The sequence below is a fragment of the Thermobia domestica genome, chromosome 1 (assembly GCF_964235325.1).
Source record: "Thermobia domestica chromosome 1, izTheDome1.hap1.1, whole genome shotgun sequence".
Classification (NCBI taxonomy): domain Eukaryota; kingdom Metazoa; phylum Arthropoda; class Insecta; order Zygentoma; family Lepismatidae; genus Thermobia; species Thermobia domestica.
The window spans coordinates 246381711-246401156 of record NC_137454.1 but is presented as its reverse complement, the minus strand read 5'-3'; the positions used below and the strand labels follow the sequence as shown (position 1 = coordinate 246401156).

The 19446-nt window shown below is 34.6% G+C and overlaps 1 protein-coding gene across 1 annotated transcript in view; it reads right to left on the bottom strand.

Annotated features, from left to right (window-relative positions):
• Nucleotides 1–4549: 4549 nt before the first annotated feature.
• Nucleotides 4550–19446, bottom strand: part of Csgalnact (Chondroitin sulfate N-acetylgalactosaminyltransferase) — a 368071-nt gene continuing 353174 nt past the window's right edge. The window contains exon 6 of the mRNA XM_081771740.1: nucleotides 4550–11097. Within this exon, the coding sequence (XP_081627866.1) occupies nucleotides 10731–11097 (367 nt within the window). The 3' untranslated portion in view covers nucleotides 4550–10730. The remainder of the gene's footprint in view (nucleotides 11098–19446) is intronic.

Genomic DNA, 19446 nt, shown 5'->3' with positions numbered 1-19446 from the left:
TAAAATTTCTCTTTGAATCTGCCACTGCATAAACTTTTAATAGAAATTGGCTAGTTAGGAAGAGAGATGTTAATTACTACATCACTTCTGATGGGGGACTCTAATTTCTGACAGTTATACATAAGTTATGGTCTACAATGTGATTAGCAAAAGGAGCAACATTTACGTACATCTACGACATGGTTAAATTAACAAAATTTACTGAAATCGGATACAAAATGAAAAGCAAGGGAAATCAAAGTAAACATGATAACAACAAAAGGATAGAATTCCTCATTGTAATTTAAATGGAATGCTGTAATATGGCTTGAACTAACATTTTAAATTATAACCTAACTTACGCTCATGAAAAAAAAATCGCGTACTTTTGCAATATTATTATTAGTTTTTTTCGATATATGAAGTTGATTTGTTTATGTTCTCTTTTGAATGTGACTAATATTCTGGTGGGTGAAAATGCTACTAGTTTTAACCTTTCACTAAAAGCAAAGGAAATTTTCAACCCCCAGAAACACCAAGCGGCTTTTTAAACGGCTCATGAAAATATTTAGTTATCAATAATGAATAACGTTACATTTCATATTACAAGTTACCATTCTATTTAATAAAGTTTGAAAAATACTGAATACAATAGCATACGATGACACTTTACGATACTTGTATTATAATAGATTACCATAACAACAAAATACCATAACCACAAATCGTATATATATTCGACATTATAAGTATAGAAGTTGAATATATAAGAAACATATTCAGCTAATGTGGTTTGTTCGTCCTGGATCTATATTCTTGGTTGATTTTTCAAGTAAAATGGAACATACTTTCATAACAATTGGATGCTTTCATAAGAACTTATGGTGCTTGTCTACCAATATCCAATATTTCAACCCAAATTTTTATGGCTTGTTCTGCATATGTTGAATAAATTTCCAACGAACTTTCGTTGGAAATAGTTGCTCATCACCACTAAAATTTTCATAAGGCTTCTAGTTTCTGTTACAATTGTCAGCGAATGGATACCATATATCAGAAACCATATCAAAATTTATCTTTCTATAGTCTCTCAGATCTACAACTTTTTTCACCAAATCGTATAAATATCATGATGTTACAAAGTCTGTTCCTGCTCATTGTTAGTTTGTAAAATGGTGGTCCATATTGTTTGCTCCAAAAGTCTCTCATGGAAGTAGTACGTGCATTCAAAGTTCATTTATTATCACCCAGTTGCCTGTTAGCATCCGCTACAGTGCACTTATGTATGTCGCAGAAATTTTTCATCCACAAAAGGACGAAACGCACTTGCATAATCATTATGTGCATGTCCAACTGCGAATGACGAAGGACCAGGCTTTTCGCGTAGAATAGTATGCTTATTGATGCGGCCGGTAGTGTCCTCAGTGTTACTCAACTTTGTTCATTTTGTCCCATCTGCTGGTACAAAGTTGTTTGTAGGGACAAGAGATACAGTATTATCCGACATATTATTTTACAAACTTTCACTGCTGTCGTCTTCATAATGTAAGAAAATTTTTTGATTGTTATGTTCGCTGTTTTCAACTGATAATTGCTACTAATCTTTAGATCCAGATTCATATTCTTCCAGGTTCTGAAGTGTAAGAAGAAATTCCGAGGGCTTCTTTTCAACAGAACACTAATTATAACAAAACACTCACGATAATATTCGTACAGTACAGAAAAAAAGTAGTCTCAAGCACTCAGCCTATATTTCACCACATATATTTCGTGTAAGATGTGTAAAATTACTTGGTGAAAGGACTAAAGTAATTTTCGAGATCATGATATACGGGAGATTGAACAAACCATTCAGAAATCCCCATTTTAGTGTGCTGAGGACACAAATTAGGAAAGGAGACAGCAAGCTATAAAAGTGAGATTTCGAAAATCATTTGTGACAAAATTAATATGAATTTATATACAGAATAAACAGAAATTAATATGAAGTTATATAATTGATACTGTTGCAACTTAGTGTCCGTTATGTAAAATGTAGTTAATATTTTATAAAAATTCATTTTCCGTCACCCACAAATTAACACGATAACCAACAGTAATTTCATTCATTTTCCCATTATTTACTATTATGCGGTCTAAAAGACCGCTTGGTGCTTCTAGGTGTATCATGCTGAAACTCCCTCCCCTCACACCATTTTTCATTCAAACTCGTTTAAATACGTTGAATAGCAAATAAATAAAAGTCAATGAGTATGAGCGACTAATCGATGAAAGTAACTGAGAATGGGCTATATGTATAATATATCTGAAAGCGGTCTGAAAAGCCGCTTGGTGTTTTTAATGTTAACAAAATTTACTAAAATCGGAGACAAAATTAGAAGTAAGGGAAATCAAAGTAAACATTAAAACAACAAATGGATAGAATTCCTCGTTGTAATTTATATGGAATGCTGTAATATGGATTGAACTAACGTTTTAAATTATAACCTAACTTACATTCATAGAAAAAATAGCGTAGTTTCGCAATTTTATTATTAGTGTTTTCGATATACGAAGTTAATTTGTTTGTTTTCTTTTGAATGTGACCAATATTTTGGTGGGTGAAAATGCTACTAGTTTTAACCTTTGTAAAAATTTAATATGACATCAATTTCTACACTCAATATTTAATAAAAGGCTTGACAGAATTTGAAAAACGAGTAAACATATTGGCGAGTTAACTTTCTCACTGTATAATTCCACTGTGTGTTTGCCCAGGATATCCTTTTCGTGACTGCATAATACGATATACGTATTAGGAAATAAAAGCTTCTATTTCAAGAAATGAGTATAAAAATACATAGTTTACTCCTATTGGATACACAGTAATTACAAGTAGGCATGGAAGGAACATAACTCGATATACTACAGGATTTGTGTATAGTACGAAATTACAGTGGATTTACCTTGGTCTATGAGTTGAGTAATGATTATATGAGAAATTGAAAGTAGTTACTGTTGGTATGAAGATACATTTGAAAGCTATGTTTCCATATTGCCACAGGTTCGTACCAGATGTTCGGCAATCACAGATCACTGTCAGATTTGTGGGGAATAATTTTTCCAATCCAGCGATACTTTATGGTTTGAAGTCTGACAGTTTACTTTAAAACCTTCCCTTACATGAAGAAACAAGGGGCTAGAGATCAGGCAACTGCGGAGACCATAATCCTTTCGATATATGATCAGGAAAAGAAACTGGATTTGAGTCATACACTACGCGGATGTGTTACACGTCACCTCATCTTGTTGTAAGCAACCCATAGTAAGCACCACGTCATACTTGCTTTACAACAGCAGTACGCGGCGGAATTCACCATTGTGTACAAGGATATAGACAACATTAAGCGATTCAAGGAGACTGAGAACAAGACAGCAAGTTTTTCTCCATGACGCTGTTGATCATGAAATCCAAAATGATTAGCGTTTGCTCAAACACGTGTTTTGGAAATTGATGTAATCACTCATGTGGACCTACGCTTCATCAGCAAACCACATTTTGTTCAGAATGTTTGGATTTCTACTTGAAAACGCTGACATTACATTAGGTTTTGCTTTGCTTCATTGTTGAGTGTTAATTTGTGCACAATGGTAATGCTATATGCATGAAGTCTGCTACTTTTGACAGCCTTTCCACATATGTTTCTGGAAGTTCCTATTTCTTGTGTCCATGTGAATCCTTTCTGGAGTCCAGTAATCTCTCTTGAACATTCCGTACTGTTTGCTTGGACAACTTCATATGACATTCGCATGCACACTCACAAACGTACCCGTTAATTTTAGTTACTTCTCTAGGTAGATACTGAATGTAAGACTTTGGTTTTATTGTTTCATTTCGGTCTTCGATTTTTGCAAAAATAGATCAGTTATCCAATAGGTAAGGGCAAGAGAAGTATATTGTTCAATTAACTTAGGTTTTTATTCATGTTGCTCACTAGCGCAGCGTAACCAGAACATTTTCGACTAAGACTGGCCTTGACCACTAACCGACTAAGTAAATGACACATCTCTCCTACAATATTACTCGCACCCGATACAACTAACAGTCTCGCCACTTACCGTTTTGCTTTTTTTCACACTCTCCTATCTGTTTTCTTCTGTTTTCCTGAGCAAGTAGTGGAACATACCTTTCCTTTCACCGACTTTTGTTGTATCTCATTTAATTCAGTCTTAAATAAGATATTTTTATGTGTAACAAGCATATAGCAAATATTATTGAAAGTCCATATATACAAAAATGAATAGTTTAATAAGAACCACAAATCAAATGTTGTTCCTACCAATGTAAATAAAAATTATAAAAAAGAAAGAATTTTTGTTCAACATACATTTATTTTTCTTTTTGCATTGTTATATATAAGTTATATTTTTCCTTTTTTTACAATGTTTCCTTTTTTCATCTTACTAAATCCAACAAAAATTATTTTCTCTTTAAATATATCATATATAGATATTTCTATAGTAATAGAACATGCGCAAACACAACATCAGTTTGTTCTCACAAAATCACATTTTTGTTTATTTTTTCAAAAAAAAAAGAACTTTTCCATATATAAAATGAGAATGTTTATTTTCTCACTTTTTTTAAAAAATCCATTTCACATTTGTTTATCTTATCCTTAAAATATCGGCAAACTGTCAATAATATAATATTTGACAACCTCATACAAAAAAAAAAAAAAAACATAATCTGACTAGAAAGCTCAACAATATTTATTTATAATCATTGGCTCGCAATTAAGTGCGTAAGTTAGTTTACTTTTGGTATATTATTTGGCTATTTTATACAGTAAAACCAGTTAAGTTCGTCACTTATCTAATTTGACTACATGATTAAATTGAGCGCAAGACTGCATAAGTATGGAAATGGAGTCGTGTGCTTATATTATTCTGTAAAATAGTTTAGTTGCAAATTTGTCATTTTCTTAATGAGTTAAGTGTGGTCAACTTCAGCAGGTGTCAGTGTGTTTTATTTTAGATATCCTCACTGATTTTGATTTTATTAACAAAATTGAATCAAATTTTCGTACAGAGTTTACCATTTCATATTACCTTTTAATGACTTTTGTTCAGTAAAACAAGAAAATCTTTCAATAACCCTCTATTATTTACATACACACGTTCCTAGCAATAAACAAAGCATTGTTATTTTTATAGGTCACCTTAATCATCTTAAAAGTAAAAACATGAGATTCACTACAAACAATCTGATGTACTATAATCAATATTTTTGAGAGTAGAAATGTGTGTGAAATAATTTGCATATGCATATACATTGACCAACATATTGGAATAGTATAATGATTATAGAAATGGAAATAATTTAACCTATTAAGTCGGCACTTTATAAGATAATCAACTTTTCAATTTTGTAATGTTACTAATTGAGACAATAGAGACATAGAGTGGAACTCAATGTTGTGTTCCAAATAGTTCTACGAAAGACTTTGAAATAGTCGACGAATAACAATTTTGCGTTCATTAGTTTCTCCTTCACTTCTTAAGGTTGTAAAGATAATGAAGAAGACTAATAATGATAATAGGATGGGATATAAGTCACTTCTCTCAAAAACGCTGTAAGTTTTCAAACAGAGACATTCACAGAGAGATGAAAAGTAGAAAAGCGGAAAAAGTGTAAGGCTTGGTTCCGTGCTCATCCAGTTTTAATTTTCATTGATGGATTGGTAATTGTGTGGCTACACTGAGAAAAGCGTATGCGACGTACGTAATATCGAAGATTACATTTGTAAATCCTGTAGTTTTTGGACTTAACGTACAGCAAACGTATAACTGAAAACGCGTGTTTTATAATACTTTTTTGTATAAGTGTTCCATCTATACGTATTCTCCATATGAAACAATATAGGCGGTCAGGATCTCACATACAAATGGGTGTATTTAACATATAGCTGAGGAATGTAACATACGTATATGTATGTAATAGCCTATACGGAAGACTGTAGATGTCAGACATCCTGCAACGGTATGATGTAACATCTAATGGCAATTCGTATGTAGCATATGGAACGTATGCTCCCTATTGATTTCTGTAGTAAGCAAAAGGATTCCGTATATTTGTACAATATACCGCTGTCCGATAACGGATTTTTCTCAGTGTAGTACAGCATACTGTGCTGTGTCTGTACGTGGTTTTCCATCCGAAAATCAAAAACTAAACAGGATGCAATGTATTGTACTCAAACTAAGCGTTCACGAAACTGAACTTTAAGTATAAATTTCCTAGTGTTTTACAGCCATCACGTCAAGCGATGAGCAATTTGAGCAACCGATTTGAGGAAATTGGTACTGTTACGGATCTGCTGCAATCGACGAAAGCGTTTACATATGTTCACAACGATGATGCGAACTGTCGTTTGGAGTTCTGCAAATGGTTTCTCCTTCGTCACAAACCTGATACTCATTTACAGAAAACAATTTAATGTGCTTACGAAACTTCATTTACGGTCAGCGGCTGAGTAAACCTTCGAAATCATGTTTACTAGACTAGTAAAATTTCATATGGAATTATCACAAAAGAATTTCACACTGTCGACTGTGCATTTGAAGTGGAGATATTCATAGGACCACTTTGTTTTAAACAAACGGTTAACGGTGACGAATATTTTGAGATGTTACAAGAGGTCGTTATTCCAGAACTTGAAACCAGCTCTTATTCTGCAGATATTTACTTTATATGGAAAGAGGTTGGAGCACTTTCTCACTTTAATGCTGAGGTGAAGAACTTATCGCACCAGCATTTTCATAAATGTATTGACCGTTGTGGTACGATAGAATGGCCATCAAGGCCATGCAACCTAACACTGTATCATTTTTCACTCTTGAGTATCATGAAAGATGTTTACAAAACTCATAAATAGAAGGAATCTTTACATAGGTCGTTACAGTTGATCATACTAATGTGCAAGAGATTCAACGTAAATCGCAAGTTCTGTTCTACCATTTGTAATTTGATGACTTAACGATGTAAGTTGTGCATTGAGAAAAATGGTCTCGACTTGGAATAAATTTTGTAAAGTAATGAGCAATAAAAGGCACGGAATTCTTGGTTTTGGTTTGTAATTTTGAGGAAGAACTACTTTTATCCCACCATGTATGATAATTTCTCTCCGTAATTTTCTAGAAAATAGAAAATACTGTTTAGTAAACTAGTCAATACTTTTTTCAGATGATCCTCGTTCTTGCCCAGTTTATCATCTAAGCCTGTGACACTGAAATTCACTTGAAATTTCTAGTTTAACGTTCCACGGTTATGGATAAGTTAAATGGTGATTGTAAGTAATGAAATAGTAGAATGATAAAAGTTTGAAGAAACGGGATAAACCCAGAATACCCACATTCACACTGTTAGGCCACCACAAAGTCTGCTTGGCGCAAGCTGGGACCGAATCAGGGGCAAATTATTAAAAGACTTATTCATTGACAATCGGACACATATGGGCATCCTAAACTATATTACTAAGTAGAAATGTCCAAGTATTGTACTACACAATTACGTAGAGATAGTTTAGTATTAATCATCGATTTCTCAAATACATTCTTTTAAACGTGGAAAACAGTAAATGCAAGTGAAGTCCTCTCGCCGGTAAGACAGGTTTCCAAGCGCGAGTATGATCTGGGACTACTAGCTGGAGCGACAAATGACAGAAACACTTGTTGTGAGACGATTTGGAAGTTACCGTCAATTTCAGCATCGACACTCTATGAGACGTGAACCTACAGCTTAACGTTAAATCCGAACCATATGAGCTGGCACTGGGAATTGAATCCGGTTCTTCCCTGCCGAAGGCGCGTACATTAATCATATGGCCACTAGAGACTTCTAGTTGTAAAACGAACGAAATTAGATAACTAGAAGGATGAAAAACGAAATTACAATGTATGACTACGTTTCGGATTGTAGGTAGTATGTATGAGTGAAAATGTGAACTAGAAAATAAGCAAAAATAGGAAGATTGAAAGAAACATTTGGGGAGGAAGACGAAAATATTTTTTATTTCCTAGAATAGTACTGAGAAAACGTCACCACATATTTTGTGTGGAGTATTACACCGTACGGAGCAGCCTGTCAATATACGAATATAGGAAAAATGCGTAATGACATAGAAGAAACGCAAAACCAATGAAATATTAAGGGAAATAGAAGGGAAAAGTACATTATTAGAACTTATTAGAAACAGGAAAATAAGGTGATAAATACCTTCTTTGAAAATAAATTATAATTTGGGAAATGAGATAGTAATATGTGTTGGAAGCAAGTGACATGAAACGAAGAAATTGGGAATTGAATTTCAATGAACGCTTACAAAATATAGTCACACTCCATGACAATGGGATTAGGTGCAGTGCGTTGGACCCTGATTCAAAAAAGCATGAAAATTATATAATGTTACTGAAAGTGAAATGTTCGTTTAAATTAAAATTTGTGCTAAAAGAATAATTTTTGTTTCAGTAACGAGACTACATGAGACTTAGATGACAGTTTACGACGACATCAAAATGCGTGTACTTTCATCAGGAATCGACTCTGAAGCTTCCACATGAAATTTCACGACGTTAACTATTCACGACACTTGAAGGATCCAGAGAACAAAAAAGAGAAAAGGCTTGCTAAGCATCACCTCGCAAATTTTACAGGAGATAATAGCTTTTTTATCGATGTATCTTTTATAGGGTTTTACAAGGACATTTTTTCCTTGAAATATCTCAGAGCTACTAAGTTGCTTCCTTGAGTCGTTTACTAGTTCTTGGTCTTTAGGAGTTTCTGTATACAAAATACTAAAATATAAAAAATGTAGATCACTGTCTTTTCCCTGGATCCTTAATGTTTCTCAGTGTAATACGTTTTTGTTATATCTACTGCATTTGCTATGTACAGACATCTTGTTCTTTTTAATATCCTACTTTTCGTTTGAGATATCTCTATTCTCGTGTGGCCGAGACAGTAGTTTAAGAGCTCATTTCCCCTACGAGGGCCCTTGGTTCGATCTCCACATTTGTAGAGGACAACACAGCGTCGGTGAGTTTTCTCGGGATTCTCCTCGATTCCTACCACATTCTTATGCCAACATTTATTTTCAGTGATTGTTAAGATGGAATTTTGGTTGGTTAATTAATAGCAAAAAAGTGTGTAAATTGTAGACACAAATACAGTTGAAAGGAAGAAAGTTTTATTATAGCTTTTGTAGAAGTTAAGCCATGAGTATTTGCATGTATTGTACATCGGATGAAAGGTCATGGCCAATGGAGCACTGGAAGTTTATGGTTAGTTCTTTTCCATTAGTGAGACTAATAAGACGTGTACTTACAGCTTAACATGAGATCTGAACCAAATTATTTTTCATTGGGAATCTTATTCCAGTTTACCGCGCGCAAAGGGTTCTCATGTTCCGGAAGTCCAGGAAGAATGTCTAAGCCTTGTATTGTGGTTAGTTAAAATGTAGAAACTGGAATAATGAATAGCTCAAAATAGTTTTACAGTGATAATTTGAGTTAAACTCTGAAGTTTGTTGTTAGACTGAATGATCTTGTCTAGTACGGTAGGCCTACATTGTATACAATATTAATAAGTAAAATTTATGACTCGTCCAGAGGTCCCATGAAGATGTTGTAGCGCTACCGAAGAAAGCATGTACTTTAAATGAATGAGTTTTAACAATACTCCAGAATCGGCAGAATCATTAGACCAGGATTATTGCAACGTAATACAGAGTATTCGAAAATAAAACATATCCACCTGCACTCTGACCAATGTATTTAATGAGTAATACTGCATATTCATCCATATCACCTAATCTTAGTAAAGAGATGTAATTGCACCCATACTCTGTATAATTTTAGAAAACAAAAGCATCTTTCGAAGCTACGTTATTAATAGCAGAATTTAGAGAAAATGACAAAGAATGTCTGACATGTTACATGTCTGACATGGAAGTACATGTAACAATTAAATAACAAGGTTTCACAGCGTTATATTAACAAATAAAGTACATAGTTAAAGCATGTACAATCTTCTGATTTTTCCTACAAAAGGAAACAACTATTACTTTAATTTATTAATTTTGCTGTAAGGATTTAAGGTTTCACTAAGCTCGAAGAAAAATAAATGTAATTATCTTTCTCAGTCGATTTCATTTCTCATTCTATTTGATGATAACTTTTCTTTCCATTAGTTTATCGTCCAAGCATGATCGAAACCATTACGAAAATATTCAACAACATCTCAACTAACCAAATAAATTTATATTCATTTGCTTATTTTTCGTTACGAGATCTAAGTACTTTGTTATCCCTTACTGCATTGGGAAAGAGAAAATAAATATATTAGCTTTAGTTTCTCAAAATACAAATTTTGGCTACTTTTTTTTTAACATTTGGCAACAATAGAAACTGCAGCGTTCATACAAACTTCTTTTTTTTTACAGGATAAAGAGGAGCACAAACATTTTACTTTTAAAAACTGCGCGTAAAAGTATGTTCATTATTTGGGACATCTGATGGAGATATGTGCGAACTTGCCCCACCAAGTACAGCCTTAATTTTTTACTGAACGCCTTAAGAAAAAACAAACGTTCAGTAATATCTTATAATTCTTTGACAAGTGTATAAGGAAAGGGGGGAGGAGCAGCTACAAAATATGTCTCACTTCAGCCTATATTCCTCTGTGGGCGGTTCTCAAACCTAGAAACTGAGCATCAAGTTTCTTCTTTGGCACCGGAAGTTTTATCGTTTCGCCGCACAGCAGCTGTGGCACCAGCACCACTTCGATTCCCACCGTTGTTAGTTTTGCTCTGATGGGAGGACACTTCTTCTCTGAATGCTAAGAATCCAAGCTGGGCGTGGGATGCTTCATTTAGAGCACGTGACCTGATACAGGCACGGTATTGGTCCGCTGTTAGGTGGGAAGAACAAATCTTTGGATGCCATATGTGGAAGATTCCTGGGTCAGTCGCTCGGACTACTTTGATGGAACTTCTGACGTATTTTCGATACAGCATAACATCTTCACCTCCCCAGCCGACTATATCCTCGTCGAAGCCACGGACTTTCAAAAAATCTGATCTACAAAGACAAAGAAAGAGTTAGTCAGTATTTGTATTATATAAATCTGTTTATTGAAACATTTCCGAAATTCTATGATATGCAGCTTATATACTATTATAAACAAAAATAATACTAAAGCTTGTGACAAACATCTTGGCATTTCAGCTAAACTAATAAAACGCAAGCTGTGACGCGATGTTGCCGAGTGCTAAGGTGAGTGGCTATGGCTAAGCAGACAAACTACAGCACGATCAGGTGCCAGAGGATAGACGTGGGTGTGTATAAAATAAACGTGGCAATACCGTTGGCCTCGCATTTGCCAGGAGCATTTAAAGGGAACTTGGAGCGCCGCCTTCAAATGCCAAGATGTTTGGCAGACCGTTTAATTATTAAGTTCAACATTAAACAGACTCCCTTTCTTAGTGTATCATTTTAGCGATAGTTTACTAAATTTCAATAATAATGATAATGTCACCACCTTCATTAATAAACATGAAGATTGGGACATTTTGAAGTCCGAACAGAACAATGCCTGGGCGTGGAATATTTTCGGGATTGTTCTGATAAAATTGAGACGGGAGAACTTTACTAACCAATGAAACAAGAAGAAGGATACACTGTAAAAATGAGATATTGAAACAACACAAAATACTACCACTTTAGCGTGTTACTTGTGTGTTAATTCAGCACCAAGTGCATCACCTTCCGAGCATATCAGAAATAACTAGTTACTACCTGAGAGAATTTGCATTGGTATGTATTGTTTAATATGAGCAAAACTTTGCGAAATATCTTTGGCACTTATGCCAAGTAACGAATAATTTGCTATGTTTTCTGTAATCTGTCATAATGATATTGTTTTAAACATGTGAATCGTCTGAAAACAGTTACATAGGCAGGGCCGGATTTCCCAATAGGCCCGGTAGGCCCGGGCCTATGGGCGCAAGCTCCCAGGGGGCGCACGGCCGAGAAAAAAATTAAAAAATATCTAGAAATAAAAATAAATAGCCATAACTTAACATATTTTTTGAATTGATTTAAAAAAATCAGGCTAATAAAGCATTCTGATTTTGAAGTTCATTGGAACAAATAATTATTGGTAAAGTTAAACTATTTTTCAACATTATGCATCAACTTCGTTACAACATTAATCTCAAACACGGTAAAACTGGCCGTAGGGATGTCGTTGAGCGGTACGCACCGTATTGCCACTGTGGAGTGGTGTTTAAGCAAATAACATATAGGCCTGATATAATTTTTTAATAAAGGTTTTTAGGAAAGTAAATTTCACCAGACTACGGGGCGGAAAAATTATTGGGCTTAGGGGCGACAAAATGCTAAATCCGGCCCTGTACATAGGCAACAGTTCTGCCATCTTATGCTCATATATGCTAAGACACAAGACTAACAGATAAAGGAAACAGATGGAAGCACAGCTACCTGTGTAACTGTTGTGAGATGATTCACAGGTTTACAACAATATTATTGTGACCCATTACAGAAAACATAGAATGTCATTAGTTACTTGCCATAAATGCGAAATATATTTCGCAAAGCTTTGCTCATATCAAACAATAAAAAACAATGCAAACACTTACAGCCAGTAACGAGGTATTTCTGATATGCTCTAAGGCAATATGTTTGCTGTTGAATTGACACATAAGTAACACGCTAAAGTGGTAGTCATTTTGTGTTATTTAAACACCTCACCTTTTTGCTGTGTACGGAGAACATAACAAAGATTCAGAAAATGTATTATTTACAGATATGTTGTGAATTGTCGCCTCAGGGGAAGAAGGAAGAAATACGGCCGCCTAAGCATGGTTCTTCCTTTGTTCTAGGTGCAGAGTGTTATAAATTGGCCATCAGAAATGATTCAATCCTCCACCGAATGCAATGCTACAAATCCCACACTTAAAGTACGTGTTCAATATTCCAACGTTCATAACTATGTATTGTTGTTAAACTAAGAAATGATCAGTTCTAATCTTAACTCTGGTTGCTAGCACTTTTATTGCAATAGAGCATGAACTACAAATCTATGCAGCTCCAAAACGTGACTATTCACTGATAGTAGCTTGTACTTCACCGAAATCGACGGACGCATTCTGACTGCATCGTTATAGATACTAAACAGTTTCCGTGACGAGTTATGAGACGAGACAGAGCTCTTCTAATAGAAACAGGTTCAATTTCAAGACAAGATATCACCTTCACGACACCTTTTCGAGATGAGACAGTCTCACCTCCTTGTGTCGTAGGCAAACCTCGACAGAAATTTGTGACCACTTTTGCAGGATTGCTGATGTGTTACAACGACAATTCCGTTCAGTTATTGAATTCACCATCACGTTTTACACTATCTTCTTGGAGCTAAATCTAAATCTAATTATGTAGATCAATAGTTTCCATTAATACTAGACTTGCTTGTGCCAAACTGAAATGAAAACTTCCGTTTTGGTAAACAAATCATTATATGGATAATGACATATGACAAATGCCGAAGTTGTCGAACAACCTGCGTTCGTTATATTAGTAATTGATGTATGAATATTTGATTATTTATTTATTCATACCTGGTTTCTTTGCTACTGAAACGTCACACTGGCATTATAGCAGACACTTCGTGACAAGAAATGCTCTCTCTTTTTTTCTGAGCAGCGAGTTACGAGTTTGTAGCAAACATTTTCTGATAGATTTTCTCTTTATGTGTGTGACTGCAGCAATAGTGATTAATTATTTGTAGTACACACTTCATGAGAGGGGAACTTTCGTATCTCTCTCTATGTAACGACTTAGCATTTGGAGCAAACACTTCGTGACAAAAGAAGCCGTATGCACCCTTCTATGTAGCAAATTTTTGATTGTGACAAGCACCCTGTGAAACAAGAAGAGCAGATACCATGACAGGAGATGTTTTGTATCTTTGTAGGTAGCAGCTTAGTATTTTACTGCGGACACCTTGTGGATGGAGATCTCATTCTGTGGAGACGTAGTACTTGTAGTAGACACCTTGTGAAAGGCTCTGCATCTCTCTTGCTGCGATTTAGCACTTTGCTTTAGAAGAAGTTCTGTCTCTGCGAGCAGCATAGCCTTTACAGTGAATATCTCGTGACAAAAGAAACTCTGTATCTCTCTCTACGAGGCTTCTAGCAGATATCTTCTGACTTGCACGCAGCTACTTTACACTTTCAGCAAATACCTCGCAACAGGAAACGCTCCCTAACTTCCGATGAAACGGTTACAACAGACACACAGCAACAGAAGAATATCTGTATCTACACATCTCTACACGGTAACTTAGCATTTGTACCGAATACCTTACAACAGTAGCTCTGTCTGAACAGAAATTTAGCTTTTGTAACGAACATCTTCCATCTGAAGCTCTCTGTATGCGACGGCTTAGCATTTGTTGCTAGCACCTTGTCACATGTGAGTTTTATTTCTCTCTGCACAGCGACTTAATACTTGTAACAGACACTTCGTGAAAGAAAACCTGTCATATCATTTCTCGAAAACTTAGCAGTTGTAGCAGACACCTCATGAAAGGAAAATCTCTGTGCATTCGTCTGTGCAGCAATTTAGCGATTCTCGGAGACATCTTGTGACACAAAAACCCTATATCTCTCTGCGTGGCGAGTCAATATGTGTAGTAAAACTTCATGACAAGACTTTCTCTCTGCACAGTACTGTAGCGTTTGTAGTAAATATTGCATATTTGAAATAAATACTGCTACTTCTAGCATACAACTTGCAAACTAAGCTCTCTCTCTCTCTCTCTGCAGTACAACTTAGCATTTGTAGCAAACGCCTCGTATAAGAAAAGTTCAATCTCCCCTTGCGAAGGGACTTAACATTTGTAACAAATACATTATAATATAAGAATATCTGTATATTTCTCTGCACAGCGACACATCAGAAACTTGTAACATACACCTCGTTACTGAAGCTCTGTATCTTTCTCTGCGTTGCGACGTACCATTAGTAGCAACAACTTTGATAAAAGCCTTAAATTGAAATGTGTACTTTTATACTAGGAATTGTATCGAAGAACTGTACACAGAATAAGATTTGAGTCTCAAAAATATGCACTGTACTTACGACTGAATCCAAAAAGTAAAAATATTAAAATCAATGTAATTACTGCCATATGTTCTTTTCTGCAATTAACAGCATAAAAGCTATATAACGCAATGATTAATTTTGCACCTAACTTCTACGTTCACGTCTGAAACAACAAATGCATGCTACCTATAGAGATGAATCGTCATTACGTATATAAAGTGGCGTTAGGTAAATGTGGTGATTCTATTTGAGAACAGTTAACATGGATTATGGCCAAAAAAATTACAATTTAGTCATCTATACTAAAATGTCACGTCATATTGCTGTACTTTATGTATGAACAGCAGGGATCGAAGGAAATTTAATAATAAATTACTTGTAGAAGAGAGTGGGGGATACAAAGAGGGGAAGAATCACTGCTTTGATTCTCCTCCTCCCGACGTACTCGAAACATCAATCCATCCTATTCAGTGAACCTCACCCTTCTTCGTCAGTCTACCCTCTTGATTTATTAATTAAAACTGCTGGAAGTTTGGGAGATGGGGTGTTTGGGTTAGTTTGGTGGTGGCGAGTTTTCGTTTCTCTCTAATCAATTAACGAGGATTTATTAATTAAAGCTGCGTTTACCCCGCTGGGCATTGCTATGTGAGAGGGAAAGACATCAGCACCTGTGATCTCATGCTGTAACCCCCACCTCCCATTCGGATGTCCCTCAACTCTTTTTGGCTTCCGGCCAGCAACCAGACATATACAACAAACCAGAACCAGATGCAGAGTTCGTGACTGTTATTCGCTATGTTCAAAGCTCAAGGTTCGACTCTTCCCTTCTCTACTTATTAAAGTTTCTTTCTCTCTCTCTTTCTCTATCTCCCTCAAGAATGTTGAAGGAAAAAAATATATCTGACAGCCACAGGATGTGACTTGGATGCTCTAATGTTTCTAAGTTTCGAGCATTGTCACTAACTAAAGAATTTATGACCAGTAATACGGAGAGAAATTTATGACTTTTTGTGTCTTCAGTGAGAAATACCTTCTCATATACAACAGCTGTAAGACACTGAATTCATGACATTAAAATGCATTTTTAAATTACGTGCTTACTTCACATAATTTTGTTACATTCAGCTACATAGAAAAGGCCTTCCAAATTAAAGATATTGCTAACTTTTAAAGCATTTCTTTCTTTGATATAAAGAAGTGAGAAAGAGATCATTAACATTATAGTTAATATTAAGAGATAATTAACATTGAATCTATTGGAATATTAAATTGCAGCCCAAATAACATTTTAGAGAGCAGTGATCGCCAAATCGTCGTTCGCGGGGACAGTTTTGGTAGATCGCGTTAACGATCCGGTTACGCCTAGTTTACAGGCAATAAACAAATGTAAGATTTTTTTTTAAATGGTAGTTCTTTTCGCTGGTTAGGATTTAAAAACGGTTAGGTACGATAGCTCAGAAGCTTCATCAGTTTGAAAATTCTGCAAGATATTTCATATACTTTACTATAGTAAGTAAAATTTCGGGGGGAAGCTTAAGCCCGGAAGCCCCCCTCCTAAATACGCCACTGCTTCTACATAATTTTCAGTCTAGTTTACCGTTTTACTCCAAAATCAATGAAATTATTTCGATCACGTATATGCGTAGGCAGTTAATTAAACTTTACTGCAATAGATGTCAGCATAGTTCAGTGCACGTTCGGTACCTTTGTGTGACGCCTTCAACGGAAAAGATAGGCACTATTGCATTCCACAAGTGCCCTTCAGCTACCTAATGCCTTTGCAAAAATATTTAAATGAAATTTGTGGGTTTTGTAAAATGTTTTTAAAAGTAAAATATTTAAATTCAAGCATCGATATCATATAGTATTTTTGAGTTGAGGGAAGTAGAAATAAATATTTGATTACAGGAGATTGAATAGAGCCGTAAATAAGAATCGCTAAAACAATGATTTCATTACATGCACTAACAGGAGAACATATGCATATTTGGAAGAATAAAATGAACAAATGAAATTAATGTAAGATGAAAAGTATCATGATATGTAGTATAAAGTGTGCCCAATGTTTTAAGCTTAGTTCCGTTTCTTCACTTTATCCCACCAAAAATCTCCTTTTTTAATTTATTGTTTTTAAAACAAGCGATTTTATTTACTTTTTAAAACAATGCTTTCTTTATAAATTATACTGATGAGAAAACATGTTTTTCGTAGCGCAAAATGAACCAATGGGAATAAGAATAAAATCACTGGGCGCTAGTTAATGTTTAAATGAGGCTTCTATTATTGATTATCATTTCGTAATATCTACAAAATCTTTAGTCCTGAACCGTAGGAAAAGTGCCCAATGCTATTAATCTTAGTTCCATTTCTTCATTTTGCTCTACCAAAAAAAAAAAAAAAAAAATCCTTGCCAGTACAATTTATTAGAAAAGCATGGTTTTAAAAAATAAATAAAACTATTCAAAAATTTTAAAAGCAATGTTTTTATAAATTCCACTAAAAAGGAGAAAATATTTTTCTAATAGAATAAAATGATGAAATAGGATTAAGACTAAAAGCATCGGGTGCTACTTAGTGTTTAATTGACGCTTCTAACATTTTATCCCGCCAAAAAAATCTCCCTTTAGTGCAATTTACAAAAGTATGGTTTTTAAAGTTTCTAAACGGTTTTATTTTGGTAGGACGAAATAAAGTAATGAGAATAAGAATATAAACATTAGGTGCTATTTAATGTTTAAGTGAGGCTTCTATTTTCGATTATCATTTCGTAATATCCATAAAATCTTTAGTCTTCAACCATGGGAAGAGTGTCCAATGCTTTTAGTCTCAGTCCGATTTCTTAATTTTATTCTACTAAAAGAAAGTTTTCTGCTTGTCAACATAATTTATAAAAAAAGGCATGGTTTTAAAAAGTAAAACTGTTTTAAATAATTTAAAAATAGTGCTTTTATAAATTGCACTACAAAGGAGAAAATATATTTTTTTTTCGGTGGAATAAAACGAAGAAGTGAGACTAACATAGGAAAAGTGCCCAATGCTTTTAGCCTTAGTCCCAACAACAACAACAACAAAGAAAGCTCCTTTTAGCGCATTTTAGAGAAAAATTGTACCTAAAAATTTGTTTAATCGTTATGTGGCACGATGCATAAACAATTTATTCCATAGCAGGACAGAAATCAGTTTCATGGGAAGTGGAGTTAATTGCCAAAACGTGTTCACACATTTCGAGATGGGCGACATTTCAAGAAATGGAGTTTATAAATAATAAAACTAAAATTATACAATATAATTAGCGTTTAACGAGAAAAAAAAAAAACATTCAAAGATGAGATATACAGGGTGGCCCAAAAGTAGGTATACACTCCCTGCATTGATCAAGTATAACATTCTACTTTATGGATTTATTTGCTTCGTCTCTTTGGAGCTGAAGATATGAGTAAAAACACATTAAGAACAAATAATAAAGAAGCTAAGTCTATCTGATGGATAACAATAAGAGATGATATAAAATGCAATGAGCTGATCAGTAAGGTACAGAATCCCTACTTTTGGGCCACCCTGTATATCAATGAATAGAACGTATTAAGCTGACTAAATTTATGTGTGTCCCTATAAAAGCCCATGTGTAGTTTTTGAAAACTTAAGACGAACAAATTATTTTGTGAACTTAAAAATTGATACTAAACTAAACCACTACATCACCTTTCAGATGAGACTAATAATGAAGGATGTCTTTATGATTTTCTTCATTATGCTTCTAACAACATGACACTACATAGTATGTTTCGTAGATATAGCCCAAATTTATGATTACCACTTAAACTATAATTATACTTAACTAAAATAATATCCAAAGCTAGGACATATATCAGTTCATAAATCACATCGAGCCGAATAAAATGACATGCTTAAGGGTAAATTCTAATGCGTAGTTTCCGAAAAAAATTGATAAAAACAATTTTTATGGAATGGAAATCAGCATCGAAAAGTCGAAAGTCATAAGAATATCACGCGAAAACGCGCACTTACAGGTCAGAATAGAACAAAGAGAACTTGAGGAGGTAGAGAATTTAAGTATCTGGAAATTATTATGACGAGAGACGCTTACTGCACGAAAGAGATCAGGTCAAGAATTGTCATAGCGAAAGAAGCATTTAACAGGAAAAGATCACTTTTAACTAGCAGGCTCAATACTGGACTTAGGAAGAAGTTCGTCAAATTCATTGGGCTATATGGTTCAGAGACTTGGACATGACAAAGTTAGAGAAAAAAAAATATTTAGAGAGCTTCGAAATGTGATGT